Here is a 22202-nt window from a genome sequence, read left to right as displayed (position 1 = left end):
TGTAACCATGGCAATGAAATGATATACGATAGAATGAATGTAAAGCTAATGTTCTCCCATGTAAACTATCATATAATTCACAATAAAACATTAGAAATAAATAAACACTTAAAGCATCTGTCATGTCATGTTAGAAAGTTCAGTTTTTTAAATTTAATTTTAAATGATATATGGAAAACTTACGTTTGCATTTAAAAATATTTAAACCTTGTTTTATTCATTATTATTACCTATCATTTTGACAACACTGTGCCTACTTCCAGAAAGCGAACCAACTCAGAATGAAGTGTATTTGTTTGTTGTTTTAATCTTAAGGATACCCAAAAGAATATGCTACAGCTTCTGAAGGCAGGTGGCTCCACAATAGTAGTAATGACATCATTGAATAATAATAAAAAACAACCCTGGAGCCTAATGTAATGCTTAAGCATCCCTTAACTTAAAACTGTACTTGGCCATCTATGTCTGATGACTAAGTGTGCTACAAGTTTCCTGCCAGTGAATATTAGTTACCACACTATAGTTGAAGGATAAAAAGACAGGTGTATGGAGAGTGTTTGCACCTGTCCCCATTACTGCCTCATGGCTTTTTAAGTCAGTTCCCTAGCATGATTTCCTGTACCTTTGCTTCTTGGTTCAAATAGGAAATACCTGAACCTAATTCTTTCTCAGAGTTTTATTTTGATTAGTTATATTTTAATATATGAATATAGTATCTTTGGAGTCCTGGTGTATCCCTGCAGGATAAGCACTGGACTGCTGTCCACAAGGCCGGTAGCTTAAACCCACCAGCCACTTCTGGGAAATCCTACACAGGGTTTCTGTGCATCCGAATCGACTCGACAGCACTTAACAACAACTTACTGTCTTTTACGATCTTTGTTAAGGCATATTTTATATTATGCCCCCCATCAATATATTGCACAAATATAAAACACCTTTGTATCATTTAATATGGATTTTCTTGTGTGTTAAGATATGTGGTTGTTGGTAGGTGCCACCAAGTCGGTACCGACTCATAACGACCTTAGGCACAGCAGAACGAAACACTGCCTGATCCTGGGCCAGCCTCACTATTGTTGGCACACTTGAGCTCACTGATGCTGCCACTTTGCCAATCCATCTTACTTGGGGTCTTCCTCTTTTGCTTTGACCCTCCACCTTACGAAACATGATATCCTTCTCCAGTGACTGGTCCCTCCTGACAATATGTCCAAAGTATGAGAGACAAAGTTTGGCCATCCTGGCCTCAAAGGAGCATTCTGGCTGCACTTCTTCCAACACAGATCTGTTGGTTCTTTTAGCAGCCCATGGCAAAATATGCTGATGTTTTATTTTTTTTGCTGCAATCGTTTAAAACCCAGTGACCGAAAAGCAGAGTCACACCATACACAACAGAACGAATTGAGAAAGCATGCTTGGAGGTTTAACTCCTCTTACTAATTTGGACTCAAATTATACAATGATTTAATATGTAAAATATACAATGATTTCTGTTTATTGATTTATTATTACATGCTCTTCATGTACCTATTATGCCACCTTTAAGAAAATAGTAACTTAGCATGTTTTAAAACTAAACAACAGTGTTCTTTCCCAAGTTTTGTTTTAGCTCTCTGTTGTTGTTGTTAAGTGCCATCGAGTCGGTTCCGACCCATAGCGACCCTGTACAGGGTTTCCGACGGTGTAAATCCTTACGGGAGTAGAAAGCCTCATCTTTCTCCCGCGGAGCGGCTGGTAGTTTCGAACCGCTGACCTTAAGGTTCGCAGCCCGATTCGTAACCACTACGCTACCAGAGCTCCTTTAGCTCTCTAGAAGTCATAATAAATGTTTTTAAATGATAAGGTATTCCAAATAACTAAAGGTGAAATGTTGACGATTAATTGATATGGATGGAAATTCTCCTAAAATATTGTGATACAGTAAAGCCACTGAAAAATTTCATTTTTCAACCTATTAAAATTTCTGCTTAAGCATATTTAACAGATTATTCTGAATAAATTTGAAAAGCTTTTGGAAAGGTGTAATATTAGATGCATAGCATTTCACATCCATGCTAATCATGCTGATAAGGGGGAAAAAAACTCTGAGAATTACTGATTTTAGTTTTTTTTTTCCCTTAATGAAAGGTATATATTTCAAAAGAAAAAGGCATTCCAGAGCAGGTGTGTCTTTTAACATAAGCATTTTACTGGCATATATATGTGTTATCATTTTTTAAGGGATGATTATATAATGATTTCTTTCTTCCTGGGAAAACCAAACACAGCAGGAACTGCAGATTCACGCTACTAACACAGATCTGTACGGTCATGTCTATAATCTTGATTCTGTGACAAAGAAGGTAGAATTATTGCCCTAGTCCTTGTGTGGCACTGTGGGATAAAGCACTGGGCTGCAAGGTTGGTGATTCACCAGCTGCTCTGTGGAAACCTTACGACGGCACTTAACAACAAACAACAATGAAGAAAATTAATGATCCTTGAGGGCTGAACTTATAAATATGAAATATGGGTGTTAAAATCATGCCACAAATATTTCTACTTCATTTTTAAGCAAATTTAACTTTTTTGATGGCTGTTAATCCTCATTTTGAGTACGTAATCATGCTTAATTCAAAATTGTGGATGATTGAAATGAATCTACTGCATCTTAGAACAGCACAAGGCATACAGTGTTGTTGTTGTTGTTAAGGGCCATCGAGTTGGTTCTGGCCCATAGCAACCCTGCATAGGGTTTCCAAGGAGCGGCTGGTGAGCTTGAACCACCTACCTTGCAGTTCAAACCAACTTTGCAGTCTAGTGCATTAACCCACTGTGGCACACCAGGATTCCAAGGCATTCAGTAGGCACTTAGTATTTGAAATGCATGTGCATATGTGAAGATATCCCATAAAACTTATTTTCTCAGAACAAATCCCTTATGTCATCCATTTTTTGTACAATATAGCTTGTCATATTAAAGGTGAACACACAATGTAAGGAGCTTGATTTCTGAGTCCAGAAACTTGGTTGTTGTTCTGAACATTAATAACTAAGTCTAAATTAAAGACCACCTCTTAAAATAGTATGGTCTTTTTAATGGAATCCTTACTATGTTTATTAGGGTCCTTTTGCATTTCTCTCACTTAAGTTTTGTTTTTAGTTGCCTATAGCTGCTTTTCTTATGTTGACGATGAAAGTTGCTTTTTGGAGTTCCTTTGAAATATTAGCATTGTTTGGAAATTATCAACAACCAAAGCACTCTCCCTCTTGTTCTTCATGGCAAACATGAGTTGTACTATTCTGACCACCCATTCTTTGGCACTAGCTATGTTGTTAGATGCTGAGTGTCTCCTTCCTCGCTGATATTCTTTCTTTTTAGTCTGTGTAGTCATTTTCTTCTCTGGAACTTTTCATACTTGTATCATTCTGTGCATTTTGTTTTTAATGTTGTTTTGGGTCAGGTATTCTTTTAGAAGGATACGAGGTTGAAAATGTTCTCTAGTGAGGTTTTCTGAAAGCAACATATAACATATTTTATGACCTTAAAAAGGTCAAACAAATAGTACAGCCAATGATGCCGGTTCTCCGGACTCTTCAGTGGGTTGCTGAATGAGGTGGACTTGGGTGGAGTTTGAGGGGGCTTCAGGCGTAAATGGAATTAAAAGATAATTAAGTTTTTCCACCAACTTTTGAAGCTTCTCTTGTATAGTGCTAAAGATAAACTTGTGTCTCTAATCCAAACAGATGCCCAAGAATAATGTAAGTGCCTTTCAGATTCTCTTTAGAATTTAACTTTAAAACAGAAAATTGGCTCTTCATATTTTAAAAATTAAAACATTTCATCTTACTGTATTAACATAAGAGTTCTTTTTAAAGTAGAAATATTTACATTTTGTCTGACCTTAAATTAAACAATGAAGGTAAGGTCTGTCTTAAGTAAAAGTAACATTTTGGTCATATTTTATAGTTACAAAATTCTGTGTATGTTTAACCTATTGAATTTTAAGTATTAATGTTAAAAATAGAATTAATATGACCCCTTAGGAAACTTTTAAAAAACTTTTATTAAAAAATAGCACTCAGCTATATTACTCTGGTACAGTAATTATACGTGTTTACCTGCAGTCCTTTATATATTTTATTATTTGCATAATTATAATCATTTTGTACTCATAATTCTATATTTGGGATTTTTCACATAGCATCTATAAATATTTTCTCAAGTTTCTCAAATAATACCTTTTGCATTAATTATTCATAATGGTTCAATCATGTTTTGTCACTTAGAATTAACAACAATTAGATGGCTGGCTCTGGCTCTCTACTATCCTTGATAAAGAAAACTATTATTAAATATGTACAATCTTGATGAATGTAAACAGTTGCATGTTAAGTTTACTTCTAAACAAAATTTTACTGTAAATTGATTGTTTTGTCACTAACATACAGAGGTTTGTGTTTTGTTTTTTTTTTCCTATGAGACCATCAATAATAACAATTTAGGTGAAAATAAGAAGTCTTCTGAATTTTATTTCAGATTTTTCTTTGAGGGGAGAAAATCTGAAATAATAGTATAGTTTGCTGTTCATTAAATTTAGAAAAGGCATTAAAAATAATAAAATAAAATTTATGTATTTCTGTATTACTAGCAGTAAAGAAGGGGAATGAGAAACTACGCTGGACATCTGTATAAAGGAAAAATGAATAATACAAAAATAGTAAAACACAGATTGACTAATTCAGTCTTAGAGGCTAGAATGATGCAATTACAAAAAGTCCCAGAGACGAAAATGACCACACAGCCTTAAAAGGAAAGAAGAAAAAGATAAGAGTACAAAGAAAGATCTTGTGATTCTTAAAAGTTCACCTTAATAGTCTTTTGGGAAAACAAATAATTTTTCCATAATGTAGTTAATGTTAAAACACTAATAGATTTATTAAAAAAAAAAAGTGTAGTCATCACAGAAAAAAAGTTGACATTTAAGTCAATTGACACAATAAATACCAATGAAATTATTTAAGAGTAGTTAGAAAAATACATATTTGAGAGTACATAAAAGTTTGTTGTTGTTAGGTGCTGTTAGATCAGTTCCGACCCATGGCAACCTTACATACAACAGAACGAAGCACACCACCATCCTCACAATTGTTGCTATGCTTGAGCCCGTTGTTGCTGTCACTGTGCCAGTCCATCTTGTTGTGGGTCTCCCTCCTTTTTGCTGACCCTCCACTTTACCAGTCCTTCTCCAGGGACTGGTCCCTCCTTATAATATGTCCATAGTATGAGAGACAAAGCCTGGCCATCTTGGATCTAAGGAGTATCTGATTGTACTTCTTCCAACACAGATTGGTTAGTTCTTCTGGCAGTCCAGGGTACCTTTCATATTTTTTCCAACACTGTAAATGCATCAGTCCTTTTACAGTCTTTCTTATATATATAAGTAATACAAATTAATCAATAAAAGAGACAAAACACTTACACAACAATAACATGTTTATAGGGGCACTGGTTTTATGCCATCACTGTTATTTGAGGAAATATTATAAAGTCATACTATATGTGTTTTTCTTTAGTAAGTTGTTGCTGTTGTTGTTAAGTATCTTTTATTTGGTTCTGACTCACAGCAACCCTACGTGTAACAGAAGGAACCCTGATCCTGTGTCATCCCACAGTCATTGCTATGTTTGAGCCCACTCTTGCAGGCCCTATGCCAATCCATCTCCTTGAAGGTCGTCTACTTTTCGCATTTTACCTTTTTAAGCATAATATTCTCTAGGGACTGGTCCCTCCTGATGTCATGTCCGGAGGACGTGAGACAAAGTCTTGTGATCCTTGCTTCCAAGGAGCATTCTGACTGTACTTCTTCCAACACAGATTTGTTTGTTCTTCTGGCAGTCCATAGTATAATATTCCTTGCCAACACTATAATTCAAAGACATCAGCTAATTCTTCTTCAGTCTTTTTCATTCATTGTCCCGCTTTTGCAAATATATGAGGCGATTGAAAATGCCCTGTCTTTGATCAGGCACACCTTAGTCTTCAAAGTGACATCTTTGTACTTTAAGGAGATCTTTTGTACCAGGTTTTTCCAGTGCGCTATATCCTTTAATTTCTTGGCTGTTGCTTCCATTGGGGCTGATTTTGGATTCAAGTAAAGTGAAATCCTTGACAACTTCAATCTTTTTTTCTGTTTATCATGACATTTGTTTATTTTAAATTTTGTTTGTTTTCTTTATGTTGAGTAATCCTTATTATTAAGAGAGATAAATAGTAAAGAACCATGGACTTTACATAAGAAAAGATTTTCCTTGGTACACATTAAATCACATGAAACTAAAGCTTGGTAATATTAAGCATTTTTTTCTCCTTTTGTGACTTAGTCACAACATTCCCAAATAATGCATACTTTATAAATTAGGGACATCAACTTTTTTATAGAATCTTAGCTCATGAGATAAATTTATTTCATAATTTGGAATTAATTTGAGGTAAGTCTCAGAGATCTAGCAACAGAACCAAGAAATTAGGGATGTCTTTTCTTCTATATAAAGCTTGTATCTAAAAAACTTGATTCATACTTAAAATTTCAAACCACTTATTATTTATCTTACTGCTGTTTATTACTGTAGGATAAGCACTAGATCAGCAGCTCAAACCCACCAACCATGCCTCAGAAACCTTATACAGGGTTGCTATGAGTCAGAACTGACTCGACAACACTTACAACAACTATATATAAAGTAGCAAGTTAGACAGTTTGAAAAATATTCTCATTAATAATGATTAGCATATACCGTTATAGTGTTTGTTATTGTTCTGTTGTTAAATGTTGTTGAGTGGATTCTGACTTATAGTGACCCTGTATAGGATTTCCAAGGAGTGGCTGGTGAGTTTGAACTGCCAACATTGTGGTTCAAGCCAACCTTGCAGTCCAGTGCTTGTTAATGACTAACAGTGTACCAAATTATATTCTAAGCTTGAGTTCTCAAAGTGTAATGGTGGTGGTGGTTATGTGCTGTGGAGTAGAGGAGGGAATTATCCTTTTCAATAAATCACAACAGAAATTTCAATCAAAAATATTCACACATTGGAGTGTGAACCTGAATGATCTGGGTTAACCGTCTGTAATGGGTTAACGAACTAGATAACACTATTCTATTCACTTCTCTTTGTGTCCTAGGGCACAAGGCTCCTATCACTGACATAGTAGATATTTGCTTTGTTTTGTTCATTGTCATACTTCATGTAAGTTTCATGAGAGCAAAGATTTTTTTTCTCACTGTGTTGTAGCTCAAATCTTAAAGTAGCCCTTAGCAATAAAAAAAATATATTGAATTTATTAAATCATTTGGAAATTATGACATGAAAATTCAGATCTTGTTATGAATCATTTATTTTGTTTCACATTTACGTAATAGCAGGGAAAAAATGTAGCAAACGTATATAATGAAGACCTTTTGATTTTAAAAGTCCTAGTATATGTTATAACTTTAAACAGTGTTGCTGTGTACAATGGAGTCCATCCCTACTTAAAGTACCTCTATAGGGAACCCATATGGACAGTTCTACTCTGTTCTGTAGGGTCGTTAGGAGTTAGAATTGATTGATGGCAGTGGGTTTTGATAACATATATAAAGCCCATTGCAGTCAAGTCAATTCCAACTCATATCTATCCTATAGGACAGAGTAGAAATGCCACTTAGGGTGTCCAACGTTGTAAATATTTAGGGAAGCAGACTGCCACAACTTCCTTTTGCAGTGCAGCTAGTGGGTTCAAACTGCCAATCTTTAGGTTAGCAGCCAAACACTTAACCACTATACTGCAAATGCTCCTGTAATCATATATATTGAAACTAATAGAGGACAGGTGACCAGTGGTAATTTGGCCTCACATTGTAACATTGTGTTTCAAAAAATTTTTTTAAGTTTAATTTTCAATGGTTATAAAGGAATCATGTGTCTTGATATATGAAGCTAGATAAAATAATATCTAGAAAATGGTAAGCAGTTAATGTATATTGAATGAAATTGCATGCTTTTACTTAAAAGAACCTATTAATGTTTCATCTTAGTGTCTTAGAAATACTATTTCACCTTTTTTACTTATATGCTTTATTAGAGTACATTTGTAATTTTAGCATTCATAAATAAGCAACATTGCAGATAACCATGTTTAAATCAAGATTCCCTTTAAGGGAATACTAAAATCATTGACTTTCATTATTAAAAACTGCCAGTACTAAGGAATAAACATGTTTAGTATTTTTATCAATTTACATACCAGGAAATGTATGCTACAAATACACTGAGCTATTATATCATTCTTCTAAGGGGATTTTAATGTGTGAATTAATATACTGTAATATGTATACGAGGACAATGCCACAAATGTGCTGTCTAGGTCCTGAATTTGTTTTGTGTTACTTTCACTACAGAAGTATTGGATTCATGATCACCTGTCTTCAGTATATATTTGATTTCTTCTTGACTGTTCCTAGTATTTATAATCTGTTTAACCATGTTGAGAAATGAAATACATGGTCATGGACTAGTTAGATGTATAACTGCTCTGCCTAAGTATTAAAACTATAACCTTGATTTGATTACAATGATTCTAACCCATGATTTTCCATACTCCTATTTCATGAAGTCTTGGATTCCATAAAGTAATTTGCAAGTAATGTGGACTGGATTTTTCTTTTTCCATCTTACTTTCCCCCCCCCATTATTTGTATATCTGAAACTAATCTATCCCAAGTAATTCCTTTCTGTTATTCAATTCCTAACTACTTTTTCACCCTTATAACCCTATAAGCTATACTTTTGCTACCAATTATAGTATGTCAGAAAATAATGTGTGTTGCCATCTGAAGACAAACAACAATACCTTTTTCATGATATAAAAAGCATAATCTGAAAAAAAAAGTTCTTTTTCTAACTCCTTCAATCACTGTCTTCAAACTTATTACCTTAGTATTTATCTTTTTCTATTATTGATTTGCCGTTTCATATACCTGAGCCTTAAAATAATGCATTTACTCAAGTTTTTATCAAAGTGCTATTTGCATTTGATTGACACACATATATATAATCCTCTAACCTACTGTTTTATTCAAATTCTAAAACGTCAAAAAGTTTTTATAAAGATCTGCTTAAACGAACTAACTTAACTGGTCTTATAATAAGCTAATTTTGGATCTAAGTTTACCTTTGGAGTGAGGAACACTACCAAAAAAGTCCCTTCCTGTAGTCTGTTATCATTAGTCTTTGGTTTTGTGCCTTCTCTGTAATGATATAGGTTTGTTTCTCCTTTATTCTTTGCAGAGTGCTGCAGCAGCTCCCAGCCCAGTGCTAGGAAACATTCCCCCAGGAGATGGCATGCCAGTAGGTCCTGTACCACCAGGGTTCTTTCAGGTACTCAGAGAAATTCCGACTAGGAATGTTAAGGCCTAGGAACTCCTGTTTGACTTTATTTAGAGATAAGACGATGAGGCTATTTTAATTTATAAGATAAACATAATGCTGTGCAGCCAACTCTTGATTATTCAGAGAATGGTTATCTTGTTCACACTTTGACCCTTCATGGTTTTTTTTTTATTTTATATTTTTACATTTTTATTTACTCTGTCACTTCATTGCTTAACTTAGAAAGTTGAAATGTAAATTAGACCATTAAGTTTAAAATGGTAAAGAGTTAGTGGAAGAAGAGTACAGAGAGGAGGTTCAGGAAAAGACATGGATGTTAACTATTCACACTATCCGGATCTCCCAGACTAAAGATAATCAAGATTTGGCTGTACTTTCAAAATGTAGCTAAATCATAACCTATTCATTTACCAAGAATCATGGGCCATACAAAAATATTTATGGAGAATCATCTTTGTGGCTTTTAATCTAAAATTTTTTATTAATACTATATGATACTGTTTTTAGATCAGGTTGTCAAATACGCATGTTAGTGTTTTAAAATTTCAACAAGATTATTTATTTCAGCAAGGGGAAGATAACAACAGTAGCATGAATTTAACACTTTTTAACTTTATCGCACCCACATCTTAAATCTGCTAGTCTCCTAACCCCATCCAACATAGATTCTGAAGTTCATTTTTTAATGTTTGATTAATTTTGTGAAAACCTTTGAGAAAATTAAGAAGAACCTAGGTGGTTATGAACCTAGAGTCAGCAAACATTACAGGAGGTAGTGCAGTATACTGTATTATTATTGAATTAAATATATAGGTACATATAAGCTACTTTGTCACTAGTGTTTTTTTGTTTTCAAAATCATTGATGTTGTTGTTAAGTGCCGTCGATTCAGTTCCAACTCATAACGACCCTGTAGAGGATTTCTGAGGAGTGTCTCGTGAACTTAAACCACCGACCTTGTGGTTCAAACCAACATTACAGTCCAGTGCCTTAACCCACAGCGCTACACCAGGACTCCAAAGTCATTGATAATTGTAGTTAAATCACAGCATTATTGCAGGCTAGATCATTGTACTAATATGTGTGAAAATTAAGAAATAAATTTCCAAAGTATTGCTAAAAGATGTGAATTAGAACCTAGTCCAGCTTTGGAACATAAAGTCCTTTATTGTTGTTGTTGTTATTATAAGTGCCTTGGAGTCGGTTCTGACTCAGCAACCCTGTATAGATTTTCTGAGGCTTAAATCTTTACAGGAGCAGAAAGCCTCATCTTGCTCCCCAGAGAAGCTGGTGGACTCCAGCCTCTAACCTTGTGGCTCGCAGTCCCATACTTGTCGTACAGAGCCATCGCACTCCCCATTAAATCCTTTAGGACATGCTTATTTGCTTAACTATTCTATATTTAATGCTCAGCTGTTCTTGAATATTCAAAAGTTTTCTTAGCATTCACATTCTGTTTAGAGACCCTTATAATCTAGGAACAGATTATAATTCTTGAGATTTCACCACCTGTACAGCGATTAACAAATGATAGGTTAACAATTTAAACAGAGACTGAAAATGACAGACTGGCATTCAAATCAAGGCAGTCTAGACTTCTACCATTAAAGTTACTTTTTAAAGTTCATTGTTAAGTGCCAACACATAACAACCCTATATAGAGTTTCTGAGGAGCAGCTGGTGGGTTTGAACCTTGTGGTTTGCAGTCCAGTGCTGATCCTACAGCGCCATACCCCAGAAGTTCATAAAAGTAGAAATAAAAGTTAATCATTATTCATGAACTATTTCTAGCCCACTTATATTTTTTCCTCATGCTCTTATTTCTCTTGCTAAGGATGGGTTGGAATAGGGAGTAAATCAAAAGGGCTTATTTACTTGAGATTTTGTAGAAGTTCTTTTAAAACATAAACAGTTTTTAAAAGAAGGGAAGGGGTGAGGAAGAAGCTAAATTCTTTAATTTCAGGTTTCATCAAAGATGTAAAAATCCATATATTTTCATTTTCACATTTTGTAGAATGAACCATTCTCCTCTTTCCTGCCTTCTGTTTCAAAACCTGATAAGAGTAGGTGAAATAGAGTTAACTTTTAAGTATTCCACTGTGATAAATATTTGAGTAGTACAGATACAGCCATGGTGGTAGGCATAAAGGATGAATGTTGTTTTGTTGCTGTTGTTAAGTATCATGCAGTCGGTTCCAACTCATAGTGACCCTGAACAGGGTTTCCGAGGCTATAAATCTTTACCGGAGCAGAACGCCTCATCTTTCACGGAACAGCTGGTAATTTCGAGCTGCCAACCGTGAGTGAGGTTAGCAACCCGATTCGTAACCACTACGCTACCAGAGCTCCTTTCGAAGATGAATAGATATACTTTATTCCTCTTGAAACTTGTTTTCTAGCCCATGAAGCAGGACTTAAAACAAATATCTGCAATATTGAGAGATATATGCTGTAGGAGACCAAAGTGTAAAGCTTTGTGATGACCAGAGGGGAAAGCCTTTAAGTCCTCCTTCAAAAAAGTTGTCTAGCACACAAGCAGAGGAGTGACATTCCAGAAAGTGAGAAAAATAAAAACAAAACTGTAGGAGCATCAATATATACAAATGATGCCAGAGTTGTTGAGAGTGAATCTGTGTAGAGGGTGGTGGGAAGGGGAGACAGGAGTTCCTGGAAATGAAATTGGAAAGAGACACTGGAGCGTTTTGAGAAAGGCCTTATATATGCTCTGTCAAGAAATCAAATCTTTATTCAGTAGGCATTTGGTAGCCATAAGAGATATTTAAGAAGATCAATGACCTGAATCTATGCTGTAGAGTGGATTCTGACTTTGTTAAGCACCTATAATACAGCTCTATAAAGAAAATCCCTGCCCTCGAAAACTTAGGATGTGGTGAATGAGGAAGAGAGAAGGCAATTACAGTATGTAGAGAACATGGCTATTTTAAATGAATAAATAAAGGGTGCTCTTAAAGCAAACCTGAAGGCTTGAGAGAGACAGAGTCAGGGAAGTAGTACCAAAGCAGTCAATAAAATCCTAATTGGTATCGAAAGATGAGTTAACGAGGGAATGAGACTGAGGAAGAACATTCCCAGAATAGGGGAGAAATACGAATGTAAACTCAGAAGGGAAAGAAAGTCCTAAGCTTAATTACCCAAAGGGAGAGTGGCTGGAGATGAGACTCAAGAGGGAGCTTAAGGGGCCTTGTAGGTTAGTTAAGAGTGTAAACTTGATCTTGAGGGCAGTAATAGCTATTGATGGATTTTAAGCAAGAGACTGGAATGCTCATGTTTGCATTTCTAGGACCATCACCCCAACTACAGCCAGGAATGCAGAGGAGCAAGTCTAGGGATGGAGAGACTACTTAGAAAGCTGTTACTATAACCCAAGTGAGATTTAGTGATGGCAGTGGGTATGGTGAGATATGAACAGATTGGAATCACAGAGATACATGCAGTGGATGAGAGTAAACAAAGCCAAAATACCACCCTGGTTTCTGGCTCTAACCTGGACAGATAGAGGCATTATTTTCTTAAGGACCACAAAGTTGAGTATGTTTGAGGTGGTTAGATGAGGTTCTTTGGGGACCTCAAATTACAGATATTCTTTCAGTAGATGTAACTACAGGTTTGAAACCTTGAAATTTTAGGCTAGAGATTAAAATTGGAGGATTGTCATACTAAAGGCACTGAAACCACAGGATTAATTAATTATTCCGGGGGCGGGAGATGGGGGGAGTACATTCAGAATGAGAAGGTTAGATGGTATAAAGCAGAACTCCAAATAACATGAACATTTACATGAACAAAAGGAACAGAAGTCACTAAAAAGGCCAGATGCAGGGGTACTAGTTGATTGCTATTGTAGTAGCCTGGGGAAGAGACAGTCTGAACTTATTCAAGGGCAATGGCAGTAGGATTGGAAAGCAAGAAGTGGTTCATAGTTATGTTTGATGGGTTGAGTTCTGGTGTGGCACTGTAAGATAAGCACTGGACTGCTAATCGAAAGGTCAGTCATTCAAACCCACCAACAACTTTTTGGAAACCCTGTACAGAGTCAGAAGTGACTAAGAGTTGGAACCAAGTCAACAGCACGTAACAAGAACAACAGTCACAATGAACTGATTAGCCAAATTATGTGTAGAAGAGAAAAAGTTGAGGAGAAAAAAGATGATGCTGATATTCGTGTAGGATACTTTTAATGTCATTATCTGAGTATGAGAAGATGGGAAGTAGAAAAAGTTTTAGGTATATTTAAGTGTGATAAGGAATCCTGGTGTGGCATTATACATTAACACTACTGCTAGCCACATGGTTGGCCGTTCACACCCACCAGCCACTCCTTGGAAACCCCTTACAGGGCTGTTATGAGTCGGAACCAACTTGGTGGCATGTAACGAGAACAAGTTTGTTGTTAAGTGATGTACAAGTCATTCTTTATATAGACACACCATTGCAAATAATTCCAAAAACTCCTTTTCAGTGCTCAACAGGCTTAAATATATCCTGAAATGTCTCTCTGAGAGAATGAGAAAAGGAAAAAAAAAAAAAAAACTCAAACTATCAAACTTTAAAAAAAAAAAAAAGATGGAAGTTATTATCTATTGCTACATATAGTGATAGGATAAGACTGCAAGATAAGTACTTGAAAGGTCAGTATTGGTTTCTTGGGGTGATTTGGCCGTATAGGTCATCCCTAACTTACAATGTATGCATTTGAGTTACAGTGAACCACACTTAAGACTGTCCATTTGTTGTTGATTTTTAGGTACATCTTATGAGAGGGCTTCAAAAAGTTCATGGAAATACTCCATTATCTTTTAATTCCATTTGCCCATGGACTTATTTAAGTTCCCTAGTATATACTATAAGGAGCTCTGGTAGCGTAGTGGTTACGAATCGGGCTGCGAACCTTAAGGTCAGCAGTTCGAAACTACCAGCTGCTCCGCGGGAGAAAGATGAGGCTTTCTACTCCCGTAAGGATTTACACCCTCGGAAACCCTGTACAGGGTCGCTATGGGTCGGAACTGACTCGAAGGCACTTAACAACAACAACAACAAGTATATACTATATGTAGTGTCTTATGGTTAGTAACATGCATTATATGCAATATTACAGTGTGTAATTTGCTGATATTATTCCTAGAAGAAATGTTTCCTACCCCCAAAGATAAATACATATCAGATTTATAATGAGACTTCTAATAAAATGCAATACTAATAAAAACTTTAAAATAAAAAAAAGATGTATTCAGCTTACATCAGACCTGATTTATGATGGAGTGGTCATCACACTGGAACGCCATCATTAGTCAGGAACTACCTGTACTTCGTAGCATAGTGCTTACGAATCGGGCTGCGAACCGCAAGGTCAGCAGTTCGAAACTACCAGCTGTTCTGCGGGAGAAAGATGAGGCTTTCTGCTCCTGTAAAGATATACAGCCTCAGAAACCCTGTACAGAGTCGCTATGAGTTGGAACCGACTCCACGGCACATAACAACAACTACATCTGTACTTCAGAGTCCTGGTGTGGCGCTGTAGGATAGGTACTGGACCGCAAGATTGGTTTGAACCAAAAGGTCAGTGGTTCAAGTTCACCAGCTGCTCCTCAGAAACGGTATACAGGGTCCGCTAGGAGTCAGAACTGACTTGATGGCACTTAACAACAGCAACTACAACCTCTACTTCAGTATGATTCTGGCCATAATTCCTTAATTCGTGTTGTTGATAAAAATAGCCACCTTCCATGAGTAGCAGATAACTACAATTCTAAGTACAAACCCCAGTTTCTAATTGAGTCCCAAAGAGGTGTTGACCTTCAAGAATGAAGAAGCTAGGATGGGGTAACATTTCAGAGTTCAGAAATATTAATGCCCAAGATCAGGCACAATCTTAACTATTACTTCCAAATAAAGCAAGAAAGATTAGAAGCAACTGGAAAGAGCTGGACATGGTGCCTCAAAGTTAGTAGGTAGGTCCAGAAGACTGTTCGTGGATAGACTCAGGCTTTCCCAGAAGCCAGAGATGAGGATATAAGAGAATCTCTGGTTTGAAAGAAGCTTAAACAAACGTGTTAGACAGTGTGTTCGGTGGTTGGTTGCTGCCTCTAAATTCTAATTGGTAGTTAACCCCAATTGCCTTTGGTCTCTTGGTAGAATATGAAATTGCTTTTTAATCTCAGTTTTTACTGAGGAAACTCAGAATTCTTAGTGAGTTTGAATGAAACTAGACTGAGAAGATGAGCCCATTCGAATTTAATGAATAAATTGAAAATAAAGAAAAATAACATAATTAGTACATCAAGAAACAGTTTAAATAGTTCTGAGCTATATTCACTATGTGATAGTACTGTAACGAGAACATTGAAACACTTCTGCTAGATAGATAAACATGCTCCCTTTATTCCTAGTTACGTAGCAGAACATTTATCTCCCTCTTTTTCATTATGATGTAAGTATAGACTTAAGTTCATTACCAAGTGGAATATGCACAGTTCTAAATTTTTGAGTTCATAACAACTGCACATAGCAGTTAACTTAAACTCTAAAATAAATACTTACAATAATGCCACATGCATTTAATAAGTTCATCCTGAGTGGAAGTCTTTAGTGTCTTTATGTTTATGACAGATATTGTTCATTCCTAAGTTTTAAAGTGTTTATTGAAATGGGAACACCTCTATTGTTCAGTGGAAGATCTATTAAGTAAAATCTGTAGGAAGAATTAGATATGTAAAAGGAAGTATCAATTTAGTAAAATGAAAGCTATGGAAAGTAAGACATTTATTTTACTTGGAATCTTTTATCAAAGGAGTAATTTGTATAAGAAACCCTATAAATTCTCAGTTACACCTACCATGAACGTAACTGGTGAATGACATTAGAGAAGCGTGTTAACATTGGGAAGTCTTTTTGCTGGAGTCGGAGGATAGGCAGTAGAAGCAGCAAGTGATCAAGCTAGAGTTTGGCTATTTTAATGAGAGAAAATATAGTCTTATGATATAGTAAGGATACACAGCCAGAACTGAGTCTTGAGTATTATTTCTCCTGCCCCTGTGTGTGAGTCTTAGTCTAAAGTTTAATTGTATGCTAAGAAATCTGAAATACATATTCAAAACATCATTCAGCCATTATTTACTCTCATAGCATTTATGCAAAAAAAAAAAGAGGGCTTTGAATCCTCTTTTTATTGGAATAGGCAACAGATTGCCTTAGACCAATTCAATATCTTTTCATTTATGTATAGTGATGAAAATCATGTAGTAAGGTATATAAATTAAAGCAAAGGAAAAGTATCATTTTGATTTTTTTAATAGACTATTAACTCATCTTATAGAATTCTCTAATTTTATAAATTTGAGGGACAGCAAAGATTCCTTTGTGAATTCATGGTTAACTGACTTGATGGCACTTAACAACAACAACAACAACCTCTACTTCAGTATGATTCTGGCCATAATTCCTTAATTCATGTTGTTGATAAAAATAGCCACCTTCCATGAGTAGCAGATAACTACAATTCTAAGTACAAACCCCAGTTTCTAATTGTTATACTGTACTAAAGAAATGGGCACTCTTATTTCAACCAAAAAAATGTTTTGTGGGGAGTCAAAAACACATACTGTAGTGTATTCATTTCTGCTCTTTAACACAAGAAAATGCTTGAGAAAGGAAACTATACCTTGTTTGTTTGCTTTGTTTTAATCACTTCTGGTGTGGAGCTGTCATATAAAACACTAGACTGCTAACTAAAAGGTCGGTGTTTCAAACCCACCAGCCACTCCTTGGAAACCTTACACAGGTTCTCTAAGTCAGAACCGACTCAGCAACACTTAACAACAACAGCAATAACCAAACATACTTTTATCGTATATAAAAATAATATCTTTTAATAAGTGCTGTGGGATAATGCACTGGTTTGAACTGCAAGGTCAAACAAAGTTGGTTTGAACTTCAAGGTCAGCGGTTCAGATTCACCAGCCGCTGCTCAGAAACCCTATACAGGGTCACTATGAGTCGAAACTGACCCACATGGCACTTAGCAACAACAATATAGATAAGGGAGCCTGGTTTGATGCTGCAAGATAATGCACCGGACCCCAAGATCAGTTTGAACTGCAAGGTTGGCAGTTCAAACTCACCAGTTGGAAACGCTATACAGGGTCACTATGAGTCAGAACTAACCCACATGGCACTTAACAGCAACAATATAGATAAGGGAGTCCTGGTTTGGTGCAGCAGGATAAAGCGCTGGACCACAAGATCAGTGTGAACTGCAAGGTTGGCAGTTCAAACTCACCAGCCACTCCTTGAATACCCTATACAGGGTCACTATGAGTCGGAACCGATTTGATGGGACTCAACAACAATGTAGATTGGTATGGTGTTGTAAAATAAACACTGGACCATAAGATTAGCACTTCAAACTCACTAGACACTACTCGGAAACTTTGTACAGGGTCTCTGTAAGTTGGAACCAACTCCATGGCACTTAACATCAACAAATATAGATGAGAACTCCTGATGTGGTGCTGTAGAATAAGCACTGGACTGCTAACCACAAGGTCAACAGTTCAAAACCCACTAGCCATTCCTTGGGAACCTAGTAGATTTGCTATGAGTCAGAACTGACTCAACGACACTTAACAACATCAACAAATGTAGATAATATCTTTGAGTTTATAACTAATGTTGAATATGCTTGGAAATAGCTAATTTTGAGAATTGGATTATCTTTTGTTCATTTTAATACATTATTTTGTTGTTGTTGTTCTGCTCCTACAAAGATTTAGAACCTTGGAAACCCCATATAGGGTCGCTATGAGTCTGAACCCACTTAACAACAACAACAAAAACCTTTTGTGTGTGTGTGTGTTGCTACCTTGGTACGTTGTGTGTCCTAGTCACTGGCTCTTAGTTTTCTTAATTGAAATAGACAACGAAAATATATTGAGGTTGGCTTGTAAATTTATGACTTTGACATAAATGAGATTATAAATACTTGTCAAAGATAAAACATACCAAATAATTTTGTTTCAGAGCAAGATGGTCATTCATATTTTAAAATCTGAATTGATCAACACTCTCATATGGTCGAAAATATGTTGCAGCAAGTTTGTTAAGACAGATTTTGTTCCCTGCATAATGTTAGCAATAGTAAAGCTGCTTTGCCATCTAGTGGTGGCTTGTATTATGTACCCCTTGTTCAGGGTGTATTTTCCAAAGGTGCTATTTTTAGTAAGACTGCACTGTAGCAAGCTGACCTAATGCTTTGACATATATTAATAACGTAAAAAAAAAGAAATGTCACCGTTTCTTTCTGGTGTTATTGACTAAAAATGTTCAATATAAATAACATCCATAAGGCAACAAAGACAACAACAACAACAAAGCAAAACTAAACCTCAGGATAATGCAATAGTCTGGATATTTTCAAAGGAAAAAGAATCCAGCAAAATGAATAAGAAATGAGAAAAATCTTTCAATGCTTGAAAGTTACAAAGAAAAGCAAAACCAAAATGCTTTTATAAGCTGTTGGTTCAGTGTTGGGGGGAGGTAGATAATTATTTAACTTTGTCCTGGGAATAATGTCTACCTTGTTGTTGTTGCTATTGTTAAGTTCCCTCGAGTCAGTTTTGACTCATAACAACCCTGTATAGGGTTTCCATGGAGCAGCTGATTGGTTTGAACTGCTGACCTTGAGGTTAACAGTCCAGTGCTTATCCTCCAGCACCTCCTGAGTCCCTAAGTTTAGTCATCTACTCTGATATTCCTATAAGAAGCCCTGGTGGAGCTATATGATAAACACTGGACTGCTAACCACAAGGTCAGCAATTCAAACCTACCAGTTGTTCCATAGGAGAAAGATGAGGCTTTCTGCTCTCTTTGTGAATTACAGCCTGAAAAACGTGACATGGGGTCACTATGAGTTGGAATCTATTCAGAGGTAGTGGGTTTGGTTGGGGTTGGGGTTGAGGGGAAGAATATCCCTGTATATTCAGGATCCAACCACTTTATTACCATTGTTGTTATTGTTGTTAAGTGCCCTCAAGTTGGTTCCAACTTGCAGCGACCCTGTATTGGGTTATCCAGGAGCTTCTGGTGAGTTTGAGTTGCCAGCTTTGCAGTTCAAATCGACCTTGCAGTCCAGTGCTTATCCTACAGTACCACACCAGGCACCTGTTTTACTCCTTTATACACATAGTCCTGGTATGGCTGTGTGGGTCAATGCACTAGACTATAAAGTCAGTGTGAACCACAAGATCACTGGTTCAAACTTACCAGCTGCTCCTCCGAAACCCTATACAGAGTCTCTATGGGTCGGAAGTGGCTCGACAGCAGACTGCACGTAGCAACAGCAGCAACAACACACAGTTAAATAATGTACATATCTTTTCAGTGTCTTCTCTTGGTAATCTTCCTATTGCCTTCACACTCTTCGGCTGGTCCTTTCTCAAATGTGGCTGTTTCAGAAATGAGGGTTCAGAGGTCCTCTAAACCAAGAGAAAATTCCTTTACCTCCCCCAGAAGTTGTAGACATCGTATCTTTGATCTAAGATAGTGAACCCCAAAAGATTAGTTACTATATTCTGTCTTAGTTTGAATAAATAGGGTTCTGAAAATCCCAAGTAGAATCGACTTATTAAACTATAACATCTAATAGTACTCATATATATCATATGTATTTTTAATGTATCAGACTTTAAAAAATAGCGTATCTCAGAATTAAGCATGCCAGGATTTGGATGGTAGGATGGGAAGGGCTGTTTATTTATCAAAGTTCAAGAAATTTTAGAAATTAGTAATAATTTACTTAAAAATATAATTTAGAGTCTTAAAAAAAAAGAGAGGGAAACTCTAAATATAGAAAAAATAGAACAAGCTTTTCTTAGTATAACGATAAAGCAGCCTAAAAAAATCTAAGAAGCCTGGCAGCTGCTGGCTTTGATAATGCTATCCTGCAGTTGTGGTAATAGTTTTCCTATTAAAACAAATTAAAACTGCTCAGCTTGAGTAACTAAAATAAGCATTTTTAAAAATTGTAATTTCAACTAAAGACATTATAGCAGTGACTAGATGGACAGCAAGCAAAGAAAGGAACCTTAGATGTTCTGATTCTTTACTTGGGTTTTCCAATTAGAATTAAATGAAATTGTTTTCTGCTAGAAACCTTGTTGGGTTTTTTTTTTGTCAAAATGAGTATTTTGGAAAATGTTGGCTTGGCCACGTTGGGCCAGTTTTTGCTCATGCCAACCAAAGGTGTCGAAGTTGTTAGTAAGTGCCGTTGGAATAAATTCCAACCCATAGCCACCCTGTACAGGGTTTCCAAGGAGCAGCTGATGGGTTTGAACCACGGACCTTGTATTTCGCAGTCCAGTGCTTATCCTTCAGTGCTTATCCTACAGTGCCATACAAGGTGTCAAGGTACTTAGTATGTAACAATAAACTAATGTACTATTTAAAGAAGTTTGGGCTATTTTTTCAGATACTCTGAAAATGCAATTGTTGTTAAATGCCATCAAGTCAGTTCCAACTCATAGCAACCTGATTAGAGTTTCCAAGGCTTTAAATGTTTGTGGGAGTTGAAAATGTAATTATTCTTGCTTAAATATATTGAAAATTCTTCCTGGAGTGTTACAGTTTTTATTAAAATCCACTTGAATAAAGAAAAGAAATAATTTATATATTGTTCTTAAGCACCATTGAGTCAGTTCCAACTCATAGCAACCCTGTATAGGATTTCTGAGGAGTAGCTGGTGAGTTTGAACAGCTGAGCTAGAGGTTCTCAGTCCAGTGCTTATCCTATAGCACCACAATTTTATAACATGATTTTAGTTTTTTACTTAATATTGGTTACAGAGGCAAAAGGGTCCTGATTCTTTGGGGAATTAAGATAAGGAAGGGTTTATTAAATGTGTTATAAATGCCTTATGGAGATGGAAAAGGAGCTCTTGTGGCAGTGTGCTTGACTGTTAACCACAAGGCTGGCAGTTCAAACCCACTGGTCACTTTATAGGAGGAAGATGAGGCTGTCTGATCCTGTAAAGATTTACAGTCTCAGAAACTCTATATAAGGTCACTGTGAGTCCGAATCAGATGAGTTGGTTTGTGTTAGTACGCCTTAGTATACCTTCATATTCTGTTTAACACCTTATCACTAGGTGGTATTCAGGAATTATGAGACTTTTATATCAGATGTAGACAAACTGCTTCCAGAAAGAGCCAGGTGATGGATATTTTAGACTTTGTATACCATACAGTCTCCTAACAGCTACTCAACTCTGTTTTTGAAGTATGAAGGCACCATAAACAATATATAAAATCATGAATGTGGCTGTGCTTCAGTAAAACTTTATTTTCAGAAACAAGTGGCAGGCCAGATTTAGCCTGTGAGCAGTGATTTACTGACTCTTGTTCTATGTGACAAATAAAACCATTAGATAATTTTTTAAGAGATCCCAAAGGTAAAGGACTAGCAGTCTTCCTTCAAGTCTATTCTGTGGACTACTGAATGACTCCAGGGCAGTACCCTACTCCTACTACATCAGAATTGTTTGGAGGATGAAGAGCTGAAATCCATTGTGGTTTTTGTGTATTGTTTTGTTTTGTTTCAATAGGTGAGTTTTGCAGACTGAAAAACCACTAGCTAAGACTACTGACAACATTCAGCAACAAATAACTTGTTGCTCCCCAAGCTATGGTTACTGAATTGAACAAAATAAATTGAAACCCTTGCCTTCATAGCCCTTAGAATTTACTAAAGGAGACAGTAAACAAAATAAGTGATTTAAAA

The 22202-nt window shown here is 36.1% G+C and overlaps 1 protein-coding gene across 5 annotated transcripts in view; it reads left to right on the top strand.

The window, feature by feature from the left end:
• The window catches only part of SSBP2 (single-stranded DNA binding protein 2), a 464724-nt gene that overhangs the window by 325350 nt on the left and 117172 nt on the right, over window positions 1–22202 (top strand). For 3 of the 5 annotated variants that reach the window (XM_006870591.1, XM_006870592.1, XM_006870590.1), the window contains exon 5: window positions 9311–9400. The exons of the other annotated variants lie outside the window; for them this stretch is intronic. In XM_006870591.1, coding sequence (XP_006870653.1) covers window positions 9311–9400 — 90 coding nt within the window. The remainder of the gene's footprint in view (window positions 1–9310; window positions 9401–22202) is intronic. 5 annotated transcript variants of the gene reach the window in all.

Source organism: Chrysochloris asiatica, unplaced genomic scaffold (assembly GCF_000296735.1).
Source record: "Chrysochloris asiatica unplaced genomic scaffold, ChrAsi1.0 scaffold00145, whole genome shotgun sequence".
NCBI classification, from domain to species: Eukaryota; Metazoa; Chordata; class Mammalia; order Afrosoricida; family Chrysochloridae; genus Chrysochloris; species Chrysochloris asiatica.
The sequence above is the reverse complement of the archived record's forward strand: the minus strand, read 5'-3'. Positions and strand labels throughout refer to the sequence as shown.